General features: G+C 38.5%; 2 protein-coding genes across 9 annotated transcripts in view; one reads left to right on the forward strand and one right to left on the reverse strand.

Annotated features, from left to right (window-relative positions):
* Positions 1-7,214, reverse strand: part of gdpd5b (glycerophosphodiester phosphodiesterase domain containing 5b) — a 48,921-nt gene extending 41,707 nt beyond the window's left edge. For 2 of the 5 annotated variants that reach the window (XM_024276607.2, XM_024276609.2), the window contains exon 1: positions 6,816-7,212. The gene's annotated coding sequence lies outside the window, so the exon portion shown is untranslated. Of the gene's footprint in view, positions 1-6,815 lie in introns of all 5 variants that reach the window. The other 3 variants (XM_024276608.2, XR_002919751.2, XR_002919752.2) reach the window with 3 other exon arrangements.
* A 7,200-nt stretch (positions 7,215-14,414) lies between these two features.
* serpinh1b (serpin peptidase inhibitor, clade H (heat shock protein 47), member 1b) lies at positions 14,415-18,639 on the forward strand. 4 transcript variants are annotated; one of them, XM_024277818.2, is made up of 8 exons: positions 14,415-15,046; positions 15,436-15,467; positions 15,969-16,118; positions 16,221-16,413; positions 16,486-16,756; positions 16,838-16,936; positions 17,519-17,751; positions 17,833-18,639. In XM_024277818.2, the coding sequence occupies exons 1-8, from the start codon at positions 14,987-14,989 to the stop codon at positions 18,133-18,135; spliced, it is 1,341 nt and encodes a 446-aa protein (XP_024133586.1). In that variant the 5' UTR covers positions 14,415-14,986; the 3' UTR covers positions 18,136-18,639. The 4 variants fall into 4 exon arrangements, with proteins under 4 accessions (XP_024133586.1, XP_024133588.1, XP_024133589.1 ...); XM_024277820.2 differs by having other exon boundaries at positions 15,972-16,118; XM_024277821.2 differs by lacking the exon at positions 15,436-15,467.
* Positions 18,640-19,838: the final 1,199 nt, after the last annotated feature.

Below are 19,838 nucleotides of genomic sequence, written 5' to 3' on the forward strand. Positions count from 1 at the left end.
GATTCCTTATGCTTGTTGATGGGACAAAACAAGTGAACAAGATATCAAAAGTATACAAGCATAAAAAACTTAAGATGAATCCCATTTGTGATCTATAGGGTTTAAAGTCCCACTCCAACTATATTTTGATCTATTGTAAAAGCATTCCCAATGGTCTTAGTTATGATTTTGCCATTTTTATTCCATTTTATTGATATTCTGTCATCCCTTTGTTTACATTTTCTCCCGCTAGCTTACAGCACTTCAAGCTAACATTAGAAGCGTAACAAAAATGGTAAGCAATATTGAAACTATCCAGCTATACAGTCTTTGGCCAGATGCCAGCTCAGACAAAGAAAATGAAGATGTACATGGATCTACCAATCTGCGCTTGGATGCGTCAGCAGAGTAGGGAGACTGGCCCAGCCATTTCAATTTCTATATCACAACCGAGAGGTTTTTTTTTCAAATTGTAGGTTTTTATCTGCTTCTGGCCCTCAAAATTTGAATTAAGAAATACTTAGAAAAGCGTTTTTGTTTTTTTTTTTGGCTTTTAGTTATTTTACAAATCCCCTCCATCATGAGAAAAATGCTACAAGAACATGTTAGAAACACCAAAAGCACTATTCTTATTGGAGAAGGTATTTAATGACTTTAGGCCATCTATTACAGGGTTTTTTTTCCCCTATATTAGTTTAGAAAAGTATTAGTGGAAATGTTGGACCATTTTCCCCAGTAGTCCATTTGTAAGGTCAACCCAGAGACATATATACTGGTTGAATAATATGTGATGCCACCCATAGGATTCTCAACAGCTAAAAGTGAAACCTAATGTGGGATGGGAACATTAACCAAAGATTACTGCGTCCAACCTAACAATGTTCCAAAAAAAATAGAAAATTTAAAAGGAAGAAGTGAAAGCTTCAACTCCATTCATGTCTCATTCCGAGGCCCCAATGTTCATTTGAGGTTGATGTTGGATGAGAAAATGTTGTCTCCTATCAATTTAATCCCAAATGTGTTTGTGAGGATGAGGTTAAGAGTCTGTGCAGACCAGTCCAGTTTTTTCACATCAAACTTTTTTTCTATCTTTATGGGCCTTTTTTTCTGCAGTCATGTTGGAATGGGAAGGAGTCCTCCACTTTTACTGAAACTAAAGGACCCATGCCCAGTTGCTATAAAACAGCCCCACACCATAATCCTCCCTTCACCAAACTTTAAAACTGGCACAATGCAGTCAGTCAAAATGCATTTCCTTATGTGGAGTACAGTTTTAATGCAGTTGTTCATCATTATTCATCGATACATTGGCATTTATTGATCTCCAAAGAGCAAAATGTTATTTCATAAATGTTTAAAGAAGGGTCTGTGGTTTTATCTGCATGATTCCATCTGTGGACATTTGAGTGATTAGAACATCTTAATTCAATTGTTTGGATGAGTGGTGGATTCTTTTGGGAATAAAGAGTAGATAAGACATACTAATACCAACATGAAATAAACACACACACACACACACACACACACACACAAACAAAACATGCACACAAAAAAAGTATATAAAAAAAACTAAATCTAAACATATTCAAGTCCACAGTGTAAAAAGAAACAATTGCAAAGAGATTTCTTACTTATCAATAATTTAAAAAAAATCAAAGCCAATAAAACTAAATCCAAGTTGTCTGTCACTAAAAGTAAATCTAATAGGTGTAAACTGTCTGTCCATAGCAACACAAGTTCTTGAAATAAAAATAAGTAAATGCAGGCTTGTATATCCATTATTATGAGGTACAACTATCCTTCAGCAAAGAAAAAATAGTTTTGACTCAGAATCACCAATTACCTCCTGCAATGTGATGAATGAGTACATCGTTGAAAGGACAGAAAGTTCATTACCATCTGTCTAAAATGTAGGCCAAGAAAAGGCATACTTTTTAAATGTGTGTGAAATATCCTTACAAGTACTAGAGCATCTGTGAAGAGCCTGGAAAGGTAAGTGAGTTTGCTATGAAAGGTCAACATTTAAAGCCCTGGGATTAAACCAAATTCAAGACGAAGATCACAAATGGTTGGCACAACCTATAATCCAATCCTTTTTCAAAGAAAGTACAAGCAATTGTTTTGTGATGAAACAATATTTGTGTACACAATTGACTGAAACTTAAATGAAACCAGAAATTTAAAGATTATTTTAACTTGGAAATAACAGAATGTGTTAACCCCTTAACACCTGAATTTATTTCCAGGTATCCAGAAAAATAAATAAATAAAATAATCCTATTTTTTTAGTTTAAATAGAGACTATAGGTAATTTTACAGCCAAAGTGTTTTTTTTTTTGCATATATGCGACAATAGGCATTAAGGGGTCAAGTCTAAATGGTCAATTGACTGTGCGGTCTAAAGTCTAAGTCACATTCACCTGTACAGAGGGTCTGCCCATACAGGGGCTGTGGATTTTTGGTTTGTACGGCCCTTGGAGGGTGGTAGAGTGGAGCGGTAGAATCTTAAGGGGAGGGCTGGTGTATATCGTGGCTACGTGAAAGGAGCGCACATTTATCCTGTGAACAGTCCGTGGAATTTGGGGGGGGGGATAAAAAAAATTAAAAAAAAGGTAAACCTGAATAACACGTCTGCATAGGTTTCTTAAAATACTACCAAAAATAAACCTGTTTAATTTTTATTTCCCACATTTCAGGTTATTGCTCAAACTGGACCACAGACAGACTGAAGTAACGTGTAACCCTTCTGCTCTCCTTGGCTTGTTTACATTAAAAGTGGGGTCATCTGGACCCCACAAGACAGTGAGCTAAACTTTTTTTTTATCATTGATTTTTGAGTTTCACTAATGTCCATGGCAGACATAAAATCCTGTCCCCCTTTGTCCAAATTTGTCATGGAAGGAATCACACATCAATATGTGGCTGGAGTCATCTGGACCCCAAAGAGAACTGAAGGGTTGAAACGGCCCTCAGGCTCAGCTATAGTTGCACGAGTGAAGTACAATGCACCAGAAGAGACTGGGTGATCTGGTGAACACATGGCAACGTGCTTGCGACACTTCTGTAGAGCTCTCCAAAACATATAGACCTAAGTTACTTTACACAACATCAGCCATGTTTTCCGTGATGTGACAACGAATGAATTCCAGAGTAAACTTTTTGGTTTCTCAACAAAATAGGTTTGCGAATAAATGAAATTCATTTTAAACATTTTTGCGAAAAGCTAAGTAATTTGCTCTGATACCTTATGCCACTCTAGGATACTATGCTGTTCTGGTGTGCTGTTTCAATGTAACTGTGTTTTTTTTTTTTTTTTTAGAAATTAACTATGACATGATAGAACAAATTCTAAAACAATTGTGGGTTTTCTCTTGTGTTATTCATTTGAATCACAGTCTAGTTCAGTTGTTCATCACTTGATAAATAAACCCACATGTTTGTTTGTGAGCAAATGACAGAGTAGACTTAATCTGAAAGGCAGCTAGTAATAACCAGTCTTGTCTTGTTTTGTTGTTTAACAACTCTTAACGACTCATTTTCCTATGGGATAATTCCACGTATGATTCCCTCAAAGAGACTCAGATGAAACTTGAGCTATGGGAAAAAAATAATGACACATCCAAGTCTCAATGTTATGATGTGGGAACATTTTCACAATAGCTGCCCTCAAAATGAGAACCCTTTGAAATGAATGAAAGCTCATCTTGCATACACAATACTGCCCTGTCAGGAGGCTGCAGCACAAACTTACCATTATACACGTATATGATAAGGCTGGGTATTACAGCCAAAATAAAGAGTTGAATCATTTCTACATCAATGCAAATTGGGAAAAAAATATATTAGCCAAAGTTCCACTCTCCATTCAATTTTGTTTGATTTAACTTTTATCAAAGTTAATGATTTAAGCCAGGGGTCCCCAGACTTTTTCTTGAGAGGGCCACATAATTGTTTTCTACTGTGATGTGAGGCCAGGGTCATTTTGTAAACTAACAGAAAATGTGTAACAATCATAGGTTGTGTCTAAAAGCAAACATTTATTTTTTTTTTTCAAAAAGCCACACATAACCAAATTTTAAATTAATTTCTGCAATTTTCACATTAATTTTTTTTTTATTATTATTATTACACCAATAAATAGTCTATCCTCTCTCATCACAGTTCAGATTGCAGAAGGGTGGAATAAAAAGTCACATTTATTTGTGTGTGTCTCAATCAGCCAGATTGAGGGAAAAAAAATTAAAAATCATGGGTCTCTTTTTGTGTTCGGGGGGCCAGGGCAAATGTGGATGTGGGCCGGATCTGGCTCGTGGGCCGTTTTAGGGACCCCTGGAGTAACTAAACAAAACTAGAGCTTTCCTTTATAAAATAGAAATTTTAAATTAAAAGCTTTTTTTTTTGCATTACAAAAGACAAAAAATTACTTTAGAAGAAATTCAACTTAGGTTTAGTAAATATACTATATTGCATGAGTGAATATTGATTTGATTACCCTTATTTTTTTAAACAAAAGGCTGGATAAAACCTCTCAAATTTAATGGTAAAATACAGTCAACTTTGAAAAATATACAATCATTTGTAAATAAAAAAAGTGAAAGGGATTTTAATTTTATTTATTTATTTTAAAGGGGCCATACCATTTTCTTTAGCCTTTCAGAGTGAACTATGTCCATATATATGATCATATATTACCTTTGGAACACTAAAAAAAAAATATTTGTTAAATATAAACTCATGAAAATATAACTTGTGAGTTTTTTTTCCTACCCGGAAGTAAAACTACTCGATTCCTGAGGTTCCACCTGCCGCTACGTGTGGGTGCTACCTATTTCATGACATCATCCTAGAGCCGGCTTTGACACAGCGTGTCTGTGTCGTTTTTCCCAAGAAAACAACATCCAAACATTTTCAAAGATGGATGCACATAACGTTTATCTACCTTTAGTAGCTCCGGCCATCGCTACACTGCTTCACAACATAAATACACTCACGACTGTGCCCAATGGGGCTGTGGGAATGTCTTAAAAGAGCCCTGCCAGTTTGAGCTGGTATTTATTGAAGATGGGACAAAATTGGAAGATGTATGGTATTGTGCATTTAAAATGAATGTTTTTTTGCTGATCACCACTAGCTCTGTGGAGAAATTGGGTGTTTGTGTTAGACTGGGGATGGTGCTTTCAGAGGAGACTCTTGAAAGCACTTTGTGACATCAGCAGGTAAGGACCCACTCGTTTTCGTAGATATGGGAGGGGCTGGTACTGAGTGCAGGTTTTTGGAAGATTACTCAGAAATGCGTGAACAGATCAAAATACCACTTTAGGGTTGTTTATAGAGGTGTGGCGATCTATCGCGGTATTTCAATTCACGAACAATTACCGGTCCTCTCTTTCCCCTAATTGGTTTCCTAAAATAATACCAAAAAAGTCCTCCGGGGGGCACTTTGCGTGAGCATGACAGTAAAACACAAGAATGTCATAGCAAAACAGTCATCAACTTTTACCTGACCGCTAAGTTTTTATCCTAAATTCTGCCTAAAAACATAGTGGCGCAGGTACAGCGTGAACACGTAGTGCACTTTTTCTGCTTTTTCGTATGCAGCAGGTAGGGACTGCTCGCGAGCTTTCGCCACATACTCCGCTGACAATTGAAAATGCACACAGATGGCAGAGCGGCCACAAGCAAAAAGGTCCAAGCTGTGCCTGTATTTTTCTGAAGTAGATGCAGACAGCCTACGCCGTTTCTAACGTAACAAAAACATTGATTGTAAGGGCAGTACAACAGTAACCTGTACAAACACTAAAATAGCGCTAAATTAAACCAGATTCTAGCAGACAGGTGCGCAGCGTCTGACCGTCCAAATGAAGTATAGTGGTGTTATTGATCCAACAGATGTTTATGCTAGCAGTACGCTGGTGGAGCACATGACTTAAGTGTTATTTATCAAAGATAAGTGCAGGAAAACATAATAAAAAGGAGAGGGAAGTGAATATGGATACCAGCACTGTAAAAAAAAAAAAAACAATGATCATGTAATAGAAACAGGATAAAAGTTCATATTGTGCCTAAATAACCAAAAATTATGACAAAGTGTAAAAATGTATTAACATTCAGCATTTTGAATTTTTATTTCCACGTTTACTGTTCTTTGAAGTGAGAATGCCATTTGATATAATCTGCATTTTGGTTCTTAACTGGAGACTTGTTTATTAGTTACCTTAAAATGTTTGTAATCATACATACACATTCATATTTACTGTTAATTTGATTTTAAAGGGCGTTAAATCGACATATTGTGTTTAAACTGTTCTAAAAAAGGGGGGTTTTGAAGAAAATAAGAAGACTTGTTTTAAAAATAGTTAAATAGCATAGATTACCAATATTGATTATTGCAACTATCATATCGTGAGTCATGTATCGAATCACATCGTAACGTCAGTAACCCTCAAATTCCCAGCCATAGTTGTTTATAGTGAGGAATAAACAGTATAATACACAAAAAAAAATGTTTTTAATATGGCCCCTTTAAAGATTTCAAGTTAAAAATAAATAAACAAGCAGTGTTTTAGTGGAATGTTTCACCACCAGATACTACCTAATGTCATCTCCAAAAAACAATGGTTCCAGGAAATATGTAGTAAAAGTACTCAGCAATAGGAATCAATCCCGATACTCTTGAGGAAAATGATGTAAAACCGTTAATTAATGGTGACATGACTCTTAATGTAGAACAGCTTGGCGTTACCATGGTAATTAGGCATTTTCCGGGGCCACATATTGTTCACTCGGACACAGAAAAACGGACCCAAAGTGTTTTTTAAAAAGTGTTACACACGTACCAGTCTGAAGGCTGCTACCACTTTAACCGTTTTCCAGTTCGCTCGGAGGTTAACCGAGTTTGAAGCTCCCACTGCCAAAACCGGGAACGGCGAGGGAAGTCCACAACCGGCAAAGTCAGTCAGTGCTGTCAAAAGCGGCAAAGTTTTTAAAACCAAAATATAAAATAAACCACGCTCGAGAGTGTGTCTCCCCGGCAGCCTCTCCTCTCGGCTTCCCTTCGTCCTGTACCTCTCGCGGGGGTCGAGCGCGTGCCGTCGCCTCCGCGTGAGCGAGCAGCTCTATAAGTGAGTGTTGGGATGTTCTCCTCTGTCTACTCCGCGCTGGGAGGAGGAGGAGTGTCCTTCTATCTCCAGCCCTCTGTGAACATCGAGGTAGCGTCACCGGGAGCTGACTTTGCTCAGCGGGTTCAGGTCAAGCGGAGCGGAAAGGGGTTATGCCGCTTTCACGGCTCAACAACAATGTCGAAAACACCAACAAAAAACAATTAACACGTGTTTCTGTTTACATGTTGAGATTACTAAAGTTTTGTCAAATCGAATACCGCTATATGTCCTTGATGTGTAGAGGATTCAATATAAAAAAATGAAGGAATAAACTAAAAATTCCGACGTGACTTGAATGCGGCACCGGCTCTACAGCATTTATCAATTTGTTATCTGCCCTGAACGTCTCACTGATACTGGACTATAAATAAAAAGTGTCTGCGTTGACACGTTGCCTAAACTGTGCGTGTTTTATTGGTTTTTGGTTGTTTACCCGTTCAAACTTGTTTATTTTTTATATATATATATATTTGGCTTGCTTTTTGCACTTCTGTCTTCTAGCAAAATAAAGAAAAAATGGTGGCTATCAAGGCAGAAGAAGTTGTCTTTCAGATTTGAAGATGACTCATTAGACATGTTCAGGCCAGCAAAAAAATGTTTTAAAAAAACGCATATCATGTGTTGCTAGTGTGGGCCTTATTACAAAGAACTTGCTGAAAGATGAGAACTGTTTAAAACAAACAAACAAAAAAAACTTTATTAACAAAGTTGAGAATCAATACACAACACAGCAAATTGAATGAAGGTGCCAAAGGAAGAAAGTACTGAATTAGGGGGTGAGATGGAAGAAAAATACAGAGAGTATTCCGATTAATCACAAATTTTAAAATACGGGGAGGAAAAAAATAAAGGCATTAAAACCATATTTTCTTAGGGTGTAATGCTTGATCAATGAATTGATCTACACTACTACGATCCAACCAGAGAAGCTGTTAACTGAATCAACTTATACCATTATAAAATCATTTCATAATTAAACTAATAGGTTATATTGATTTTAGAAGATAGCATTTGGTTTTAGGTATGGTAGATTTCATTTACTGTAAAGTTAAAATACACTGATTATCTTGCAAGAAATAGAAGTAAATAACAAAGCATGTAAAAGTTTGTTTCTATAACAGCTTTCCCACATAAAAATCACAAAGTGCTTCACAAATGAAAAAACAACAACCAGTCATACACATACTGCCGAAAAAAGAAAAATAAAAGCCAGTAAAAGCAAGGTAAAACACAATATAAAACAAAATTAGATTAACTAAAAGCTCTTCTTTTCTTTTCTTTTTTTTCAAATTGTCCTGTCCAACAGCTGAGCAAACAGATAGTTGCTGACTAAAACTAAAAGCTCCTCTGAATGAAAACGTCTTGACCTGACGTTTAAAACACTCGATCTGTCGTACTGACAAAAGGAGGTCGTTCCAAAGATGAGGAGCAACAGCTTGAAAGGTGACGTCTCCTCTGGTTTTGAAGCAGGTTTTTGGAAATTGTGATAGATTTTGGTGTGAAGACCTCATTGATCAGACTTAAGAATAAAAGGGTCAAAAGGATCTGAAAACTAGAAGTCAGATTTTAAAATCAATTCTAAATTTAACTGGGGGGGCAATGTAAAAATGTCCTAGTTTTTGCCTCTTCTTAAATGCTTTGTTGCAGAATTTTGAACAATTTGCAGACGTTTCAAAGAGCTTTTGTTAAAATAGACAGAATGTGAATTAGATGCTCAGTACCAGGTGTTTATGTCTGAGTCACACTAGTTGAATTTTTAGCTAAGTATGTCCTGGATCGATTTTAGATCAGTGAATTGGATAATTCTAAATGTACAAATTTTTCAAACAGGTTCCAAGTTTTTAAAGTCTTTAAACTCACAGATACAAGTGAACAATAAAAGGTTCATCTTGAATATATTTAAATTTATGTCTATGAAATTTAGACAAAATGAAAATTTAATTAAGTAAGTAGATCTTTTGTTTTACTTCTATTTAAAAAATCCCCCAAACAGTTAGCTTTACACTGAAAGAAACATTTATTAATTAATTCCTTCCCATTTCATCCGATGACATTTTAAACATTTTTATTTTCTCATCATCCACAGAGCTGAACTGACGACATGCTCCATTTCTCCTTCCGTCTTCAGTTTGTTTGTCTGCCAATCAGACAAATCAAGACTTGACTCACATTGACAGTCCCCCAAACGTGTGAAATAACACGCTGCTGACACAAACTCACTCTAGTCCCCATTCATGCTCCCATCAACTGAATGTCTTTGTCTGAACTTTGCATGTTTTTCTGGGTAAAATCTAATGTGAAAATGAGGACGACTTCACAGCCATCACCAAGGAAACGACCAGCGCAGGGATGGATCCAGACCCTTGAGCATGCTTGTGAAGCTTTTTCTCTTAATTTTGTGTCGTTAGGCAAGACAGACTAATCCAAATTCATGATTTGAAAAGATCAAACACCTTTTGTTGCCTCCACTAATGAAAATGTTGAGGGAGTGCTGTTCACCCACATTACCCTCATAACCCTCTCTGATGTGGAAACAAATACTGAGGTTGACCTTACAAGCCTTGCGTGTTTTCCGGCACACGCCTTGACATCATCTCTACAGGTGCATCTGCACGAAGGGGAGCAGGGATGATGCTCCGCTCAGGATGATTTCTCCAGACAAACTGTATCCGTCTTTGATGGGGCTGACCCGGGCTTCCCTGCTCCTCACTCTGCAGGCTGGCATTAGTCAGCAGCTCCAGCTGCTCGGCTTTGTTTTGAACTCCACCCGTTTTAAAATGCCAACCAGCATCCACGAGCAGGAAGTGCAGCAAGGTCGATGGGGGTCCTCCCTGCAGGTGACCTTACATAAGCGCTGGATCAGGCAACGTGTGGGGGTCCTAAGCTGTCTGAAAGGGGACGTTATACAGTGAGTTTGTGTGTGAGCTTGTACTAACTATGAAGGACCTCTGAAATTTCACATGAAGATGTGATTTTTTCTGAGGCCTGAAAACAGTCTAAACACTCGACTTGTTGACTCATTTTTGTGGTTCTAATTTCTTGAAAGTTCCAGTTAACCTAATTAAAACCCATTTTTTGAGAATGTTCTACACTTTACTTTTTATTTAAACAAAAAGAAGTTGGTGATATTTTTTTATGCTTTGTTTCTGTTTGATATACACTAATATTTCCTTCTTTATAAAAATATGCAGTTTTTTTAAAGCTCCTATCCAATGAAAATCATAATCAATTATCATTATCAATTATCAAATCATTTTCAAAATCAATTACCATAGGTGGACTTTAAATAAACGACTTACATATATAAATGGATTTAAGATGGTCCAATTCATAGTATCTCTCTCATTCCAGAAGTTAATTTGGTTGAGTGCTCTATCTAGTGGTTAAGAGCTGGAAACACAACTTAGTGAGGGAAGTGAGTTGGTGAAATATTTAAATTTATTTACACGTTGCATTCCAGCTTTTGATATATTAGTTGACAAAAAAAATGCCCTTTTTTAAAAAAAAATTACCATTACATTTTTTGTGGGGATTTGTTTCTCTAATATATTATTTTTCTTTCCGAAAAAAATAAATCAATATTTTCTTTTAAGTAAAATTTGGGTATTATTTGTTTAATTGCTTTTACGGTTCTAACTGAAATTATATCTGAAATAATTTGATTTTCTGAAGTGAAAACATACTTTCATTTTTGAATATTGACCACCAGGGGGCACTCCCACCCAAGTTTTGCATTGTGGGTCTAATGAATTAAAGTTAGCAATCCCCTTTTATAGCTTATAACACAATTGCTATATTGTATGATTATATAATATTTGATCATGTTTATATTAAAAAATATGAAGAAAATAAAACTCAAACAAAGCAGTGTAAAAAAGTTGTTTTATGCTTTATGGCTTTGCAGAATGAGTTTCTTAAACTCTTTCAGTTGTTTGTATATATGACTGGTGCATAGTAAAACAAGGTTTGTTTCTTAGGGGGAGTTTATTCCAGTGTGGGTCCTGAGGCAAGACCTTTTAAGTCTCTTAAACTCTTGTAACCCTAGTAAACTCTTGTAGATGTGATGAGTGATTAAAAAGTTTCCGCTCCAATGAAAGGAAATGTGTTCAAAACTGTGGTGAGAGCCGCCATGTTATTCAAGCTAGAGACAGTGAGGAGCAGACAGGAAGCAGAGCTGGAGGTAGCAGAGATGAAGATGCTGAGGTTCTCTTTGGGAGTGACCAGGATGAATCAGGAATGAGAGCACCAGAGGGACAGCACATGTTAGAGCAGGGGTGTCAAACGGGTGGTGTAATCTGGCCACGTCATGACGAGACAAAAGATATAGGAATGTTGGAAAAAAAGCAAGTTTCTAGCCCATTGCTGTGTCGAGTTATGGTTCTTTAAAGATATGACTGCAATGCGCAATTCCACCACTAGGGAGAGCAAAGGAAACACAAGAGATGGAGAAATAAACAATAAAATAAGTGATATGGCTACTATAAAAACAAATAAAACAAAGAAATAGATAAAAAGTTGACCATATATTATTTTGCTATGTTCCTGGTCCGACCCACTTGAGATCAGTCGGATTGAACCAAAATGAGTTTGACACCCCTGTTATAGAGAATTTGGAGATAAAGTCTGAGAGGCCAGACTGAGATGGTTCAGACACGTCCAGAGGAGAGACAGTGAATATATTGGTGGAAGGATGCTGAATCAGATGCCAGAAAAGAGGTTTAGAGGAAGACCAAAGAGGAGGTTATGGATGCAGTAAACAAAGACATTAAGATAGCTGGTGGGTAGAGGATACAGAAGAAGACAGATGGAGGAAGCTGATTGGCTGTAGCGACCCCTGAATGGAAAAAGTTAAAAGGAAGGATGTACAGGATTTAGATGAAGGGAACCTTTCTTTCCATCCATCTTCAAACAGGTTAATATCAGAGTTTTGTAGTTTGGTAGTGAGCAATTTGATAGGGAAGTAATAGTTTCTGTTTTTGGTTGTTCTGTAACAGATTCAGGTAAACGTTCTTCCAGGTTTCCCATCAGGTGAACTATATATGCTTGAGGTGGATGGGATCAGAGAGACTTCCGTGGGTGGATAATCCACTTCAATCTCAACTTGGTTTTATTAAAAGCTACTGTATTGAATCTGGGACTATGATTCTCTTTAGAGAGGAAGTGAAATCATTCAGCAGAGCTGCAACATTCCCCTGCTCTTACATCATGAACTTAGCAGCTGTGCTTCCTTTACAAAGTCTTCATGTACAGTCAGGATTTCAGCAAACAATTCCTGCAGCACCCAGCTGCTTTTTAAAATAGATTTATTTGTTCTTTTTTTCCCCCTGTAAATCATCAAAAGCCCATAATTCGGTCTAGTTCAGGGGTCTTCAACCTGCAGCTCCGGAGCCACATTAACCTTCTATTGTGGCTCTTTTACTAAAGAAAAAAAAGCTAAATGTTAAAAAGTATAGAGTAAAAGTAAAAAAGTAGTGAAGAGGAAAAAAGAATACTAACACAAACTTTATTTATTTACGAACAGTTGAAGGACAGTTGGTATCACAAGTCGAACTACAACATTTTGACACATTTTTGTGTGTGCTGTACTACAAAAAATCAATGGACGTCAATAGTATTGAGGCGAAATGTCTATTTTTTTTTTAAACAAGGAATTTTAAGTGTCTTTGAAAGATATGGTAATGTCACTTAATTATCTTGGATTTCATTTTGGTTTGTTAGATTTACATTTCTGGCAGAGATGTACCAACAAAAGTGAAATGAACTATTTTTTGTAATCACTGCTGACATTACACTTGCTACTACTACTGTTGCTGCATTGACATGATCTTATGTGAAAGGGTGTCTTCTATTTTGAAAGGAACTTCTTTCAAAATGTTAAAAAAGCTTTTTTCTTTTAATGTTTGTGTTTTGTCCATGCAAAATGAACAACAGTTCATTTGCGTTAATCATAATAGTAACAATGACATAAATACAAATCAGTGTCTTAGTTTTTTTATGGGTGAAGGAAGACTTTGTGGCTCCTACTGGGTTGTAGTCAGTGAGAAATCAACCCTAAGTTGAAGATTGCAGACTTCTGCTCTGGTTAAACCTTAAGTGGGACACTGTCAAGGTTCTTATGGAGAGAGACAAACATTCTTGCTTGTGGAGGAGTCCACCAGGAAGGAAGTTACTCAGTAATCCTCTCAGCAGCAGCTGCTGTTTGTTGTTACAAGACAGAAGCTGAAATCTTGTTTGCTCCCAAAGGTCTACATCCTCTCCTGGGCGTTTGAACCCCTCAAATGCAAAGACTTTTTGATGCTTTAGATCAATTTTCCAAAATTCTATCAGTTTTACAATCCATCCCTGAATAATGGGCTACCCAATTGATTTTTTCTGACTAAAAAGTTGCAGAAAAGTTGCTTACACTGGTTCAGGGTAAGTCAGAGTAATGACATCCAGATGTTGCATGGGCTTCGTTCCTCAAATAGCACTTCTTTGCTGCAGTTATGTAACAGCTGCTCCACCCCTCCTCAGGAAAACGTGCCTCACACATGTCCGACTTCTTCTTCTTCTCAGACTTCATCTCCAAAAGGAGGTTTTCCCTTCTGAAATGTTGCATCACGCACTGTAATCGGATGCTCGGGCCGCTTTCATTCGCTTCTGACTTCTCCTGCACGTGTTCAAAGAAGAACCAGAGAAGCTCTGGAAGTTTCTTTCTGCTCTCACAGAGAGGCAGACATATAATTAGTGGAAGAGTGGAAAAGCTCATGACTCCACTTTTGATAGTGACCATGAATTTTTTTATTGTCTTTTGGTGCAAAAGTGTGTTTTTCATGTGCAATCCTGCTCCAGATCAATAGATAAATCATATGTTTTTTGAATAAAATTAAATTATTTAAATTATTTTTTAAACATTTGTTTAGCTCCTCAAATTAAATTTAAAAGAACACTGAGTGGATCATTGAAGCTTTTTTGTTTTCTGCAAAAAGCTCTTTTGTCACTTCCCCCCACTCAGCAAATGCTGAGGAATTTCAAGGTAAACTGAAGTTTTTTTGTTGCAGAATATTCTAGAAGGAACTTCTCCGCAAAAAACAGATGAGACATTTTTAAGGAGAGCTCAAAGTCGACCAGGAATTTAATGCAATTTCGTTCATTAGTAAAGACCAAATCAATGTTATAAGGATGAAGAGTTCACATCATAAATGGAAGCTAAACTGTAATCCAATTTCAAAGTTAAATTCCTTTTTTTTGTCGTAAAGAATTGTAAATTTTTCATAAAGGGTGCTCACAGAAACCTCTAGAACGGGGGTTTTGGTTTGGACATGTCAGGTTGTCTTTTACACCCCCCATCTCAGCAGGCCTGCAGTTGAGTTGGAGACGTGGCACTGTGGGGGTGGGGGCCAGACTGAAGTCTGAACGCTACAGTAAGAAACTTTAACAGGACGTTTGAGAGGGAAACTGAAAAAAAAAAAAAAAAGTCCAGCTTTTTCTTCTGGACGTACTAGCAAACAATGCTTCTATTCATGGATATCCTGTTTGGTGCAGCTGAAAAAGGGCGCTTAGAGCTTTCACACAGCATGATTTCATCAACGAAATAATTACATTTATTTCTTTTGATGATGCTGAAATCAAAGCAAATGACCAAAAAGCAGTCTTTTTCTCCCTCTTTGCTTGTGGGAAAGCTTTTCCCTTCAGATCCCAGATCAGCCTGGACGAGTCAACTCCCTCTTTGAGTCCACCCTGCAATTCCAAAAAGGGGGACGTCCCAGCTCTCCGCTTCCTGAGCAGACCCAGCCACCCTCATTTGAATACCCCATTCCCATCTTCTAGAAATTTCTCTCTAAGGATATATAGAGCTGGAGCGCTTCATGCAGCTATGCCACCCCACGGACACAACACAGGAGGGACGCCCTGCGAATCTGTGCCAGGTGAGCATTTTCAGTCCTTTTGTGTTCAGGGGAGAATGCAAGTTTGTGCTCACGGTTTAAAGCTCTTTGTTTTTAAGAGCTTCGTTCGAGAGCTTTGATCTGTTGGAGCAGCACAAAGATGAAGATTGCATGTTTCTGTTTGACTCCTTCTTCACATCCAATCAGATTTATGACAGGAGTCTGATTGAGTTTATTCAAAATAATGTATTTAATTTTCTTGTATATTTACATGGCTTTGTCAAAAAAAACAAATGATTGGTTTGGTAGGATAAATTTAAAAAAAAAAAAAACACATTTGACTATCTTTAAAGAACTGAAACTTCTTCTGCGTCAGAGCCTGAAACTATCCTGCTCTGTAGAGGTTACTACATGTACTTCTTGTCTTTCAGAGAGAAAATCGCAGACATGAAAACATCTCCAGGTATCCAAGCATGAAAATCATGTCATGAAAATGCAATTACAGGGCTATAGTCTGCAGAAAGAAAGTGAATTCCAGAGCCTAAGGCGGTGCATTTAGACCTTTAGCTGAACTCTGTGAGAAGTCTGCAGGGACACTCCCTTTTCCTGACTTTTTCAGCAGAGACTTTTTCAGCAGAGACTTTTTCAGCGCAGACCGTGTGTTAAAGTCTTAAAAAGTCAAACTTTGAATGAACATTTATCTGCAGAGCAGGAGGCATCAGATTTCAGCTTATCTTCAGGAGTTTTCAGCTACAGATGACGTGGCACCATCAAGTCTGCCTCTGAATAGCTTCACTAGTTTTCCATGATGGGGGGAGGGGGGGGGGTGTTACTCCGGCTCCACCCCCACAAAGACTCCAGAACAGATTTCCTTTGCATCTTTTGTCTGAGATTTGCTCATTTGGCTTCACTGTTCCTCCGAATGGTTAACTTTTTCTGAATTTTCCCTGTTTTTTGCTCTCAGGCTGCTGCTGCTGCATTTGGAGACAGACAGGATGTGGATGACAAGCATTGTTGCTCTTTTCCTGCTGGCCTTGGGAGCCTCTGCAGAAGACAAGAAGCTAAGCGTTCATGCCACAACTTTGGCTGATAACAGTGCCAATCTGGCCTTCAGGTTAGTTATCATTACAAAACAGCAAAAACAAAACACATTACAGGGTCATACTGATATGGTGTTTCATGGTGAGTGATTAATTCTCTTTTAAAACTTTTCCAGCCTTTACCATAGTATGGCAAAGGACAAGAGCACAGAAAACATTGCCATTTCTCCTGTGGTGGTGGCCTCCTCCCTCGGGATGGTGGCTCTCGGTGGTAAGGCCTCCACCGCCTCCCAGGTGAAGACGGTCCTCAGCGCTGATAAACTGAAGGATGAGCATCTGCATTCAGGCCTGTCAGAGCTCCTCTCTGAAGTGAGAAGCTAAAATAAGTTTATTTAAAAAAAAAAGTTCCAATTTCCCTAATATATATATTTTTTTCCTCAGGTGAGTGACACCAAGACTCGTAACACCACCTGGAAGATCAACAACCGCCTGTACGGGCCCAGCACCGTCAGCTTCGCCGATGACTTTGTGAAGAACAGCAAGAAGCACTACAATTACGACCACTCAAAAATCAACTTGAGGGACAAGAGGAGCGCGGTGAACTCCATCAACGAGTGGGCGGCCAAGTCGACGGGCGGCAAGCTTCCCGAGGTCACCAAGGAGGTGCAAAACCCAGACGGAGCCATGATCGTCAACGCTATGTTTTTCAAGCGTGAGTATTTATCAGAGGTGGAGCACTCATCAAAGCCGGTGCAGAAGTGTGACTGGATGTTTTGCCTTTTCCCCCCTACAGCTCACTGGGAGGAGAGATTCCACGAGAAAATGGTCGACACCCGTGGTTTCCTGGTGACCCGCTCTTTCACCGTAGGGGTTTCGATGATGCATCGCACTGGTGAGAACCCTCCCATCTAGGCCCGGCCCTGGGCCCTATAGGCAAAAAATGAATTTCCCCCTGCAGGATCTTAGATTTAGACATTTCAACTGGGGCTAAAACAAGGAAACTTAAGGAAACTGACTGCACCACCGATCAATCAATATTCAAGAGGAAAGTAGGGGGTTTGACTGTTAAAGGCGTTGGGAAAAAAAACATTTGATCGTTAAATTTGTCTTTTTAAACCAATTGCAGGGGAGAAGAATTTGCTAGCCATTTCATATAACTAAAACAGAGAAACCTCTGCTTTGAGCTTGTGTTTTTCTTAAAGAAGACTATACCAAACTTTTGTATTATTTTTTTGTCATTACTTTTTTTTTTGCATGAAATGAGTGGTACATCAAACCGTTAAACAAAAAAAGAAAAAAATATTATAAGAGATTTGGCGCTCTTTCCAGTAGATGGTGTTCTAGGCGGCCGCCTAGGTCGCCTATGCCCAGGGCCGTCCCTGCTCCCACCCCTATAGCTTTGACTTTATTATGTCTTCCACACTGAATGCATCTGCCCACAAAAATGCAAACATGATTGTCTTGCTTTCTGCAGGTCTGTACGACTTCTATGAAGACACAGAGAACAAACTCTTCGTGCTGAACATGCCTCTGGGCCAGAAGCAAGCCTCCATGATCCTAATCATGCCGTATCACCTGGAGCCCCTGGATCGTTTGGAAAAACTGCTGACAAAGAAGCAGGTGGACACTTGGCTCAGCAAGATGGAGAACAGAGCTGTCGCCATCTCTCTCCCTAAAGTCTCAGTGGAAGTCAGCCACAATCTGCAGGTAAATGTGCTGGGATTAAAGCTATAATACATACGATTTAATTATAAATGTTAAGCAATTCTGTTCTTTTTTCCCCTTTAGAAATACCTGGCAGAACTTGGCTTAACTGAAGCTGTGGACAAATCCAAAGCTGATCTGTCCAACATCTCAGGGAAGAAAGACCTCTACCTTTCCAATGTTTTCCACGCTTCAGCTTTGGAGCTGGACGTGGATGGAAACCCGTATGACACTAGCATTTTCGGCACAGACAAGCTCAGGAACCCCAAGCTTTTCTACGTAGATCACCCATTCATCTTCCTGGTGAAAGACAACAAAACCAACTCCATCTTGTACATCGGTAGAGTGGTTAGACCTAAAGGAGAAAAGATGCGTGATGAGCTATAATATACTTTTTTGTTGCTGTTGTTTTAAAATTGCTGGGTAACTTTATTTTTTATGTGAAACTGTGTGCAAGTGTGTGTTTTTGTGGTATGATTGCTACTTTAACAACACATTCCATCAGACAACTTAATTTAATTTTTTTTTTTTTATAAAATGAATCTCTTGAGACTTTTCATGAACAGCAGTTGGCATAAAGACATACTTATATTAAGTATGTCTATGTTTGAACATCCTCTTTTTGTCACTGTGGCTTCAAACCAATACATGTGCGTTTTCTTGCATTATCTTTAATGTTTAAAGAAGAGATCTTTGCACAAGCTTGTTTTACAGCTCCTTCCAACTATTGTTCATTGCATGTTCTGTCAGCTTGAACTTGCAGTGGAAAGGTGCTCCTTAATTGATTCTCACATTTCACTCATGCTCTGTCATTTTGTTGCACCCGTTGGACTTATGTGATAATGTAAGAACACGTTCATCTTTCTTTTTCAATAAAAGTGAGAAAAAATATACCAATTGTGACTTTTGTGGCTGAAAATTCTGCCTGAACTTCATTCAGTGCTTGTAAAAGTGTTGAACAGAGCATACTAGCAATCAGATCTCAGCATGAAAAGATAACAGATTTCCAGATGGCTGGAGATAGAACGGCAAACGCAGATCTGGAATGCAGCAGCTTTTTTTCCCTCAAAGCCTCTATCCTTATATCACTAATCTGCCAGGGAAAAGTGTGCAAAACATTTTAGCCACCTCTGCTGTGAATACAACAGCCATCTTTGTCTAAGACAAAGGAGGGGCCCAGACTGCTTTGATAAACTGGAGTGCAGGGTTCTCATGGTGACCGGGAAAGTCAGTCACGAGCTGTTTGTGTCAGGAACTGGTGGTGTAGAACTCAAAATGCATGAGACTAGGCTTGGTGATAGGAAATTTAAACATTTTAAAAATAAACTGAAACATGACAAGAACGCATGGAGCCAGAGCAGAACAGATGATCTGACAAGGAAGAAGTCAAAACCAGACACTTCAATAGATTGGGGGTAAGACAGCTGTGATTCATGGCAAACCTGAAACTGGTGTGACTAAAGGACAATTCAAAACCAACCACAACATAATTGACAAAAACCAAAGTTCACAATCCTCACAGTACTCCTCCAAAAAGGGCAGATCCCAGATGCCCAAATACAACAACACCTGGAAGAACGGGACATGGAGGAACAAAACAAAAACAAGTCCAGAAAACATTAACCTACCGCTGGATCACAGTAGGCTGTGGTGAGGGGGCAGGGCGGGTGACCCCTCATTGGAAGACTGCGGGTTCAATTCCCACTTTGCCCTCCCATGTGTTGACCTGTCTTTGGGCAAGACATTGAACCCCAAATTGCCTCTGGTGGAAGGTTGGTGCCAGCGTTTGGCAGCGGAGCCGCAACCAGTGTGTGTGTGACTGAGTGAAAGGGTCTGTGTCTGTAAACTGCTTGGGCCTTCAAGAAAGGTGGAAAAGAGCTATACAAGGATTTACCATTTATGCCTCGTTTCCACTGAGCGGTGCAGGACAGTAGTCTGTTATTTTTCATTATAAAATGACCCATTAAGCCAGACCGAACCGTACAATTTTTCGAACACTGTTGGTTTTATGTCAATTGAAAAATGGAACGGTCCTGTTAGCGCTAACGTTGATATGAGTCATTATGACAAAAGAAAGTTCCAAGAAAGTG

The sequence above is a fragment of the Oryzias melastigma genome, linkage group LG13 (genome assembly GCF_002922805.2).
Source record: "Oryzias melastigma strain HK-1 linkage group LG13, ASM292280v2, whole genome shotgun sequence".
Classification (NCBI taxonomy): Eukaryota; Metazoa; Chordata; class Actinopteri; order Beloniformes; family Adrianichthyidae; genus Oryzias; species Oryzias melastigma.

What these genes read in the sequence shown, in the direction of transcription:
- serpinh1b (XM_024277818.2), top strand. Translation starts at nt 14,987, where the DNA reads ATGCAGCTATGCCACCCCACGGACACAACACAGGAGGGACGCCCTGCG. An exon ending in AGACATGAAAACATCTCCAG is followed by an intron (nt 15,468 to 15,968) that starts GTATCCAAGCAT and finishes TTTTGCTCTCAG; the next exon opens with GCTGCTGCTGCTGCATTTGG. An exon ending in CAACGCTATGTTTTTCAAGC is followed by an intron (nt 16,757 to 16,837) that starts GTGAGTATTTAT and finishes TCCCCCCTACAG; the next exon opens with CTCACTGGGAGGAGAGATTC.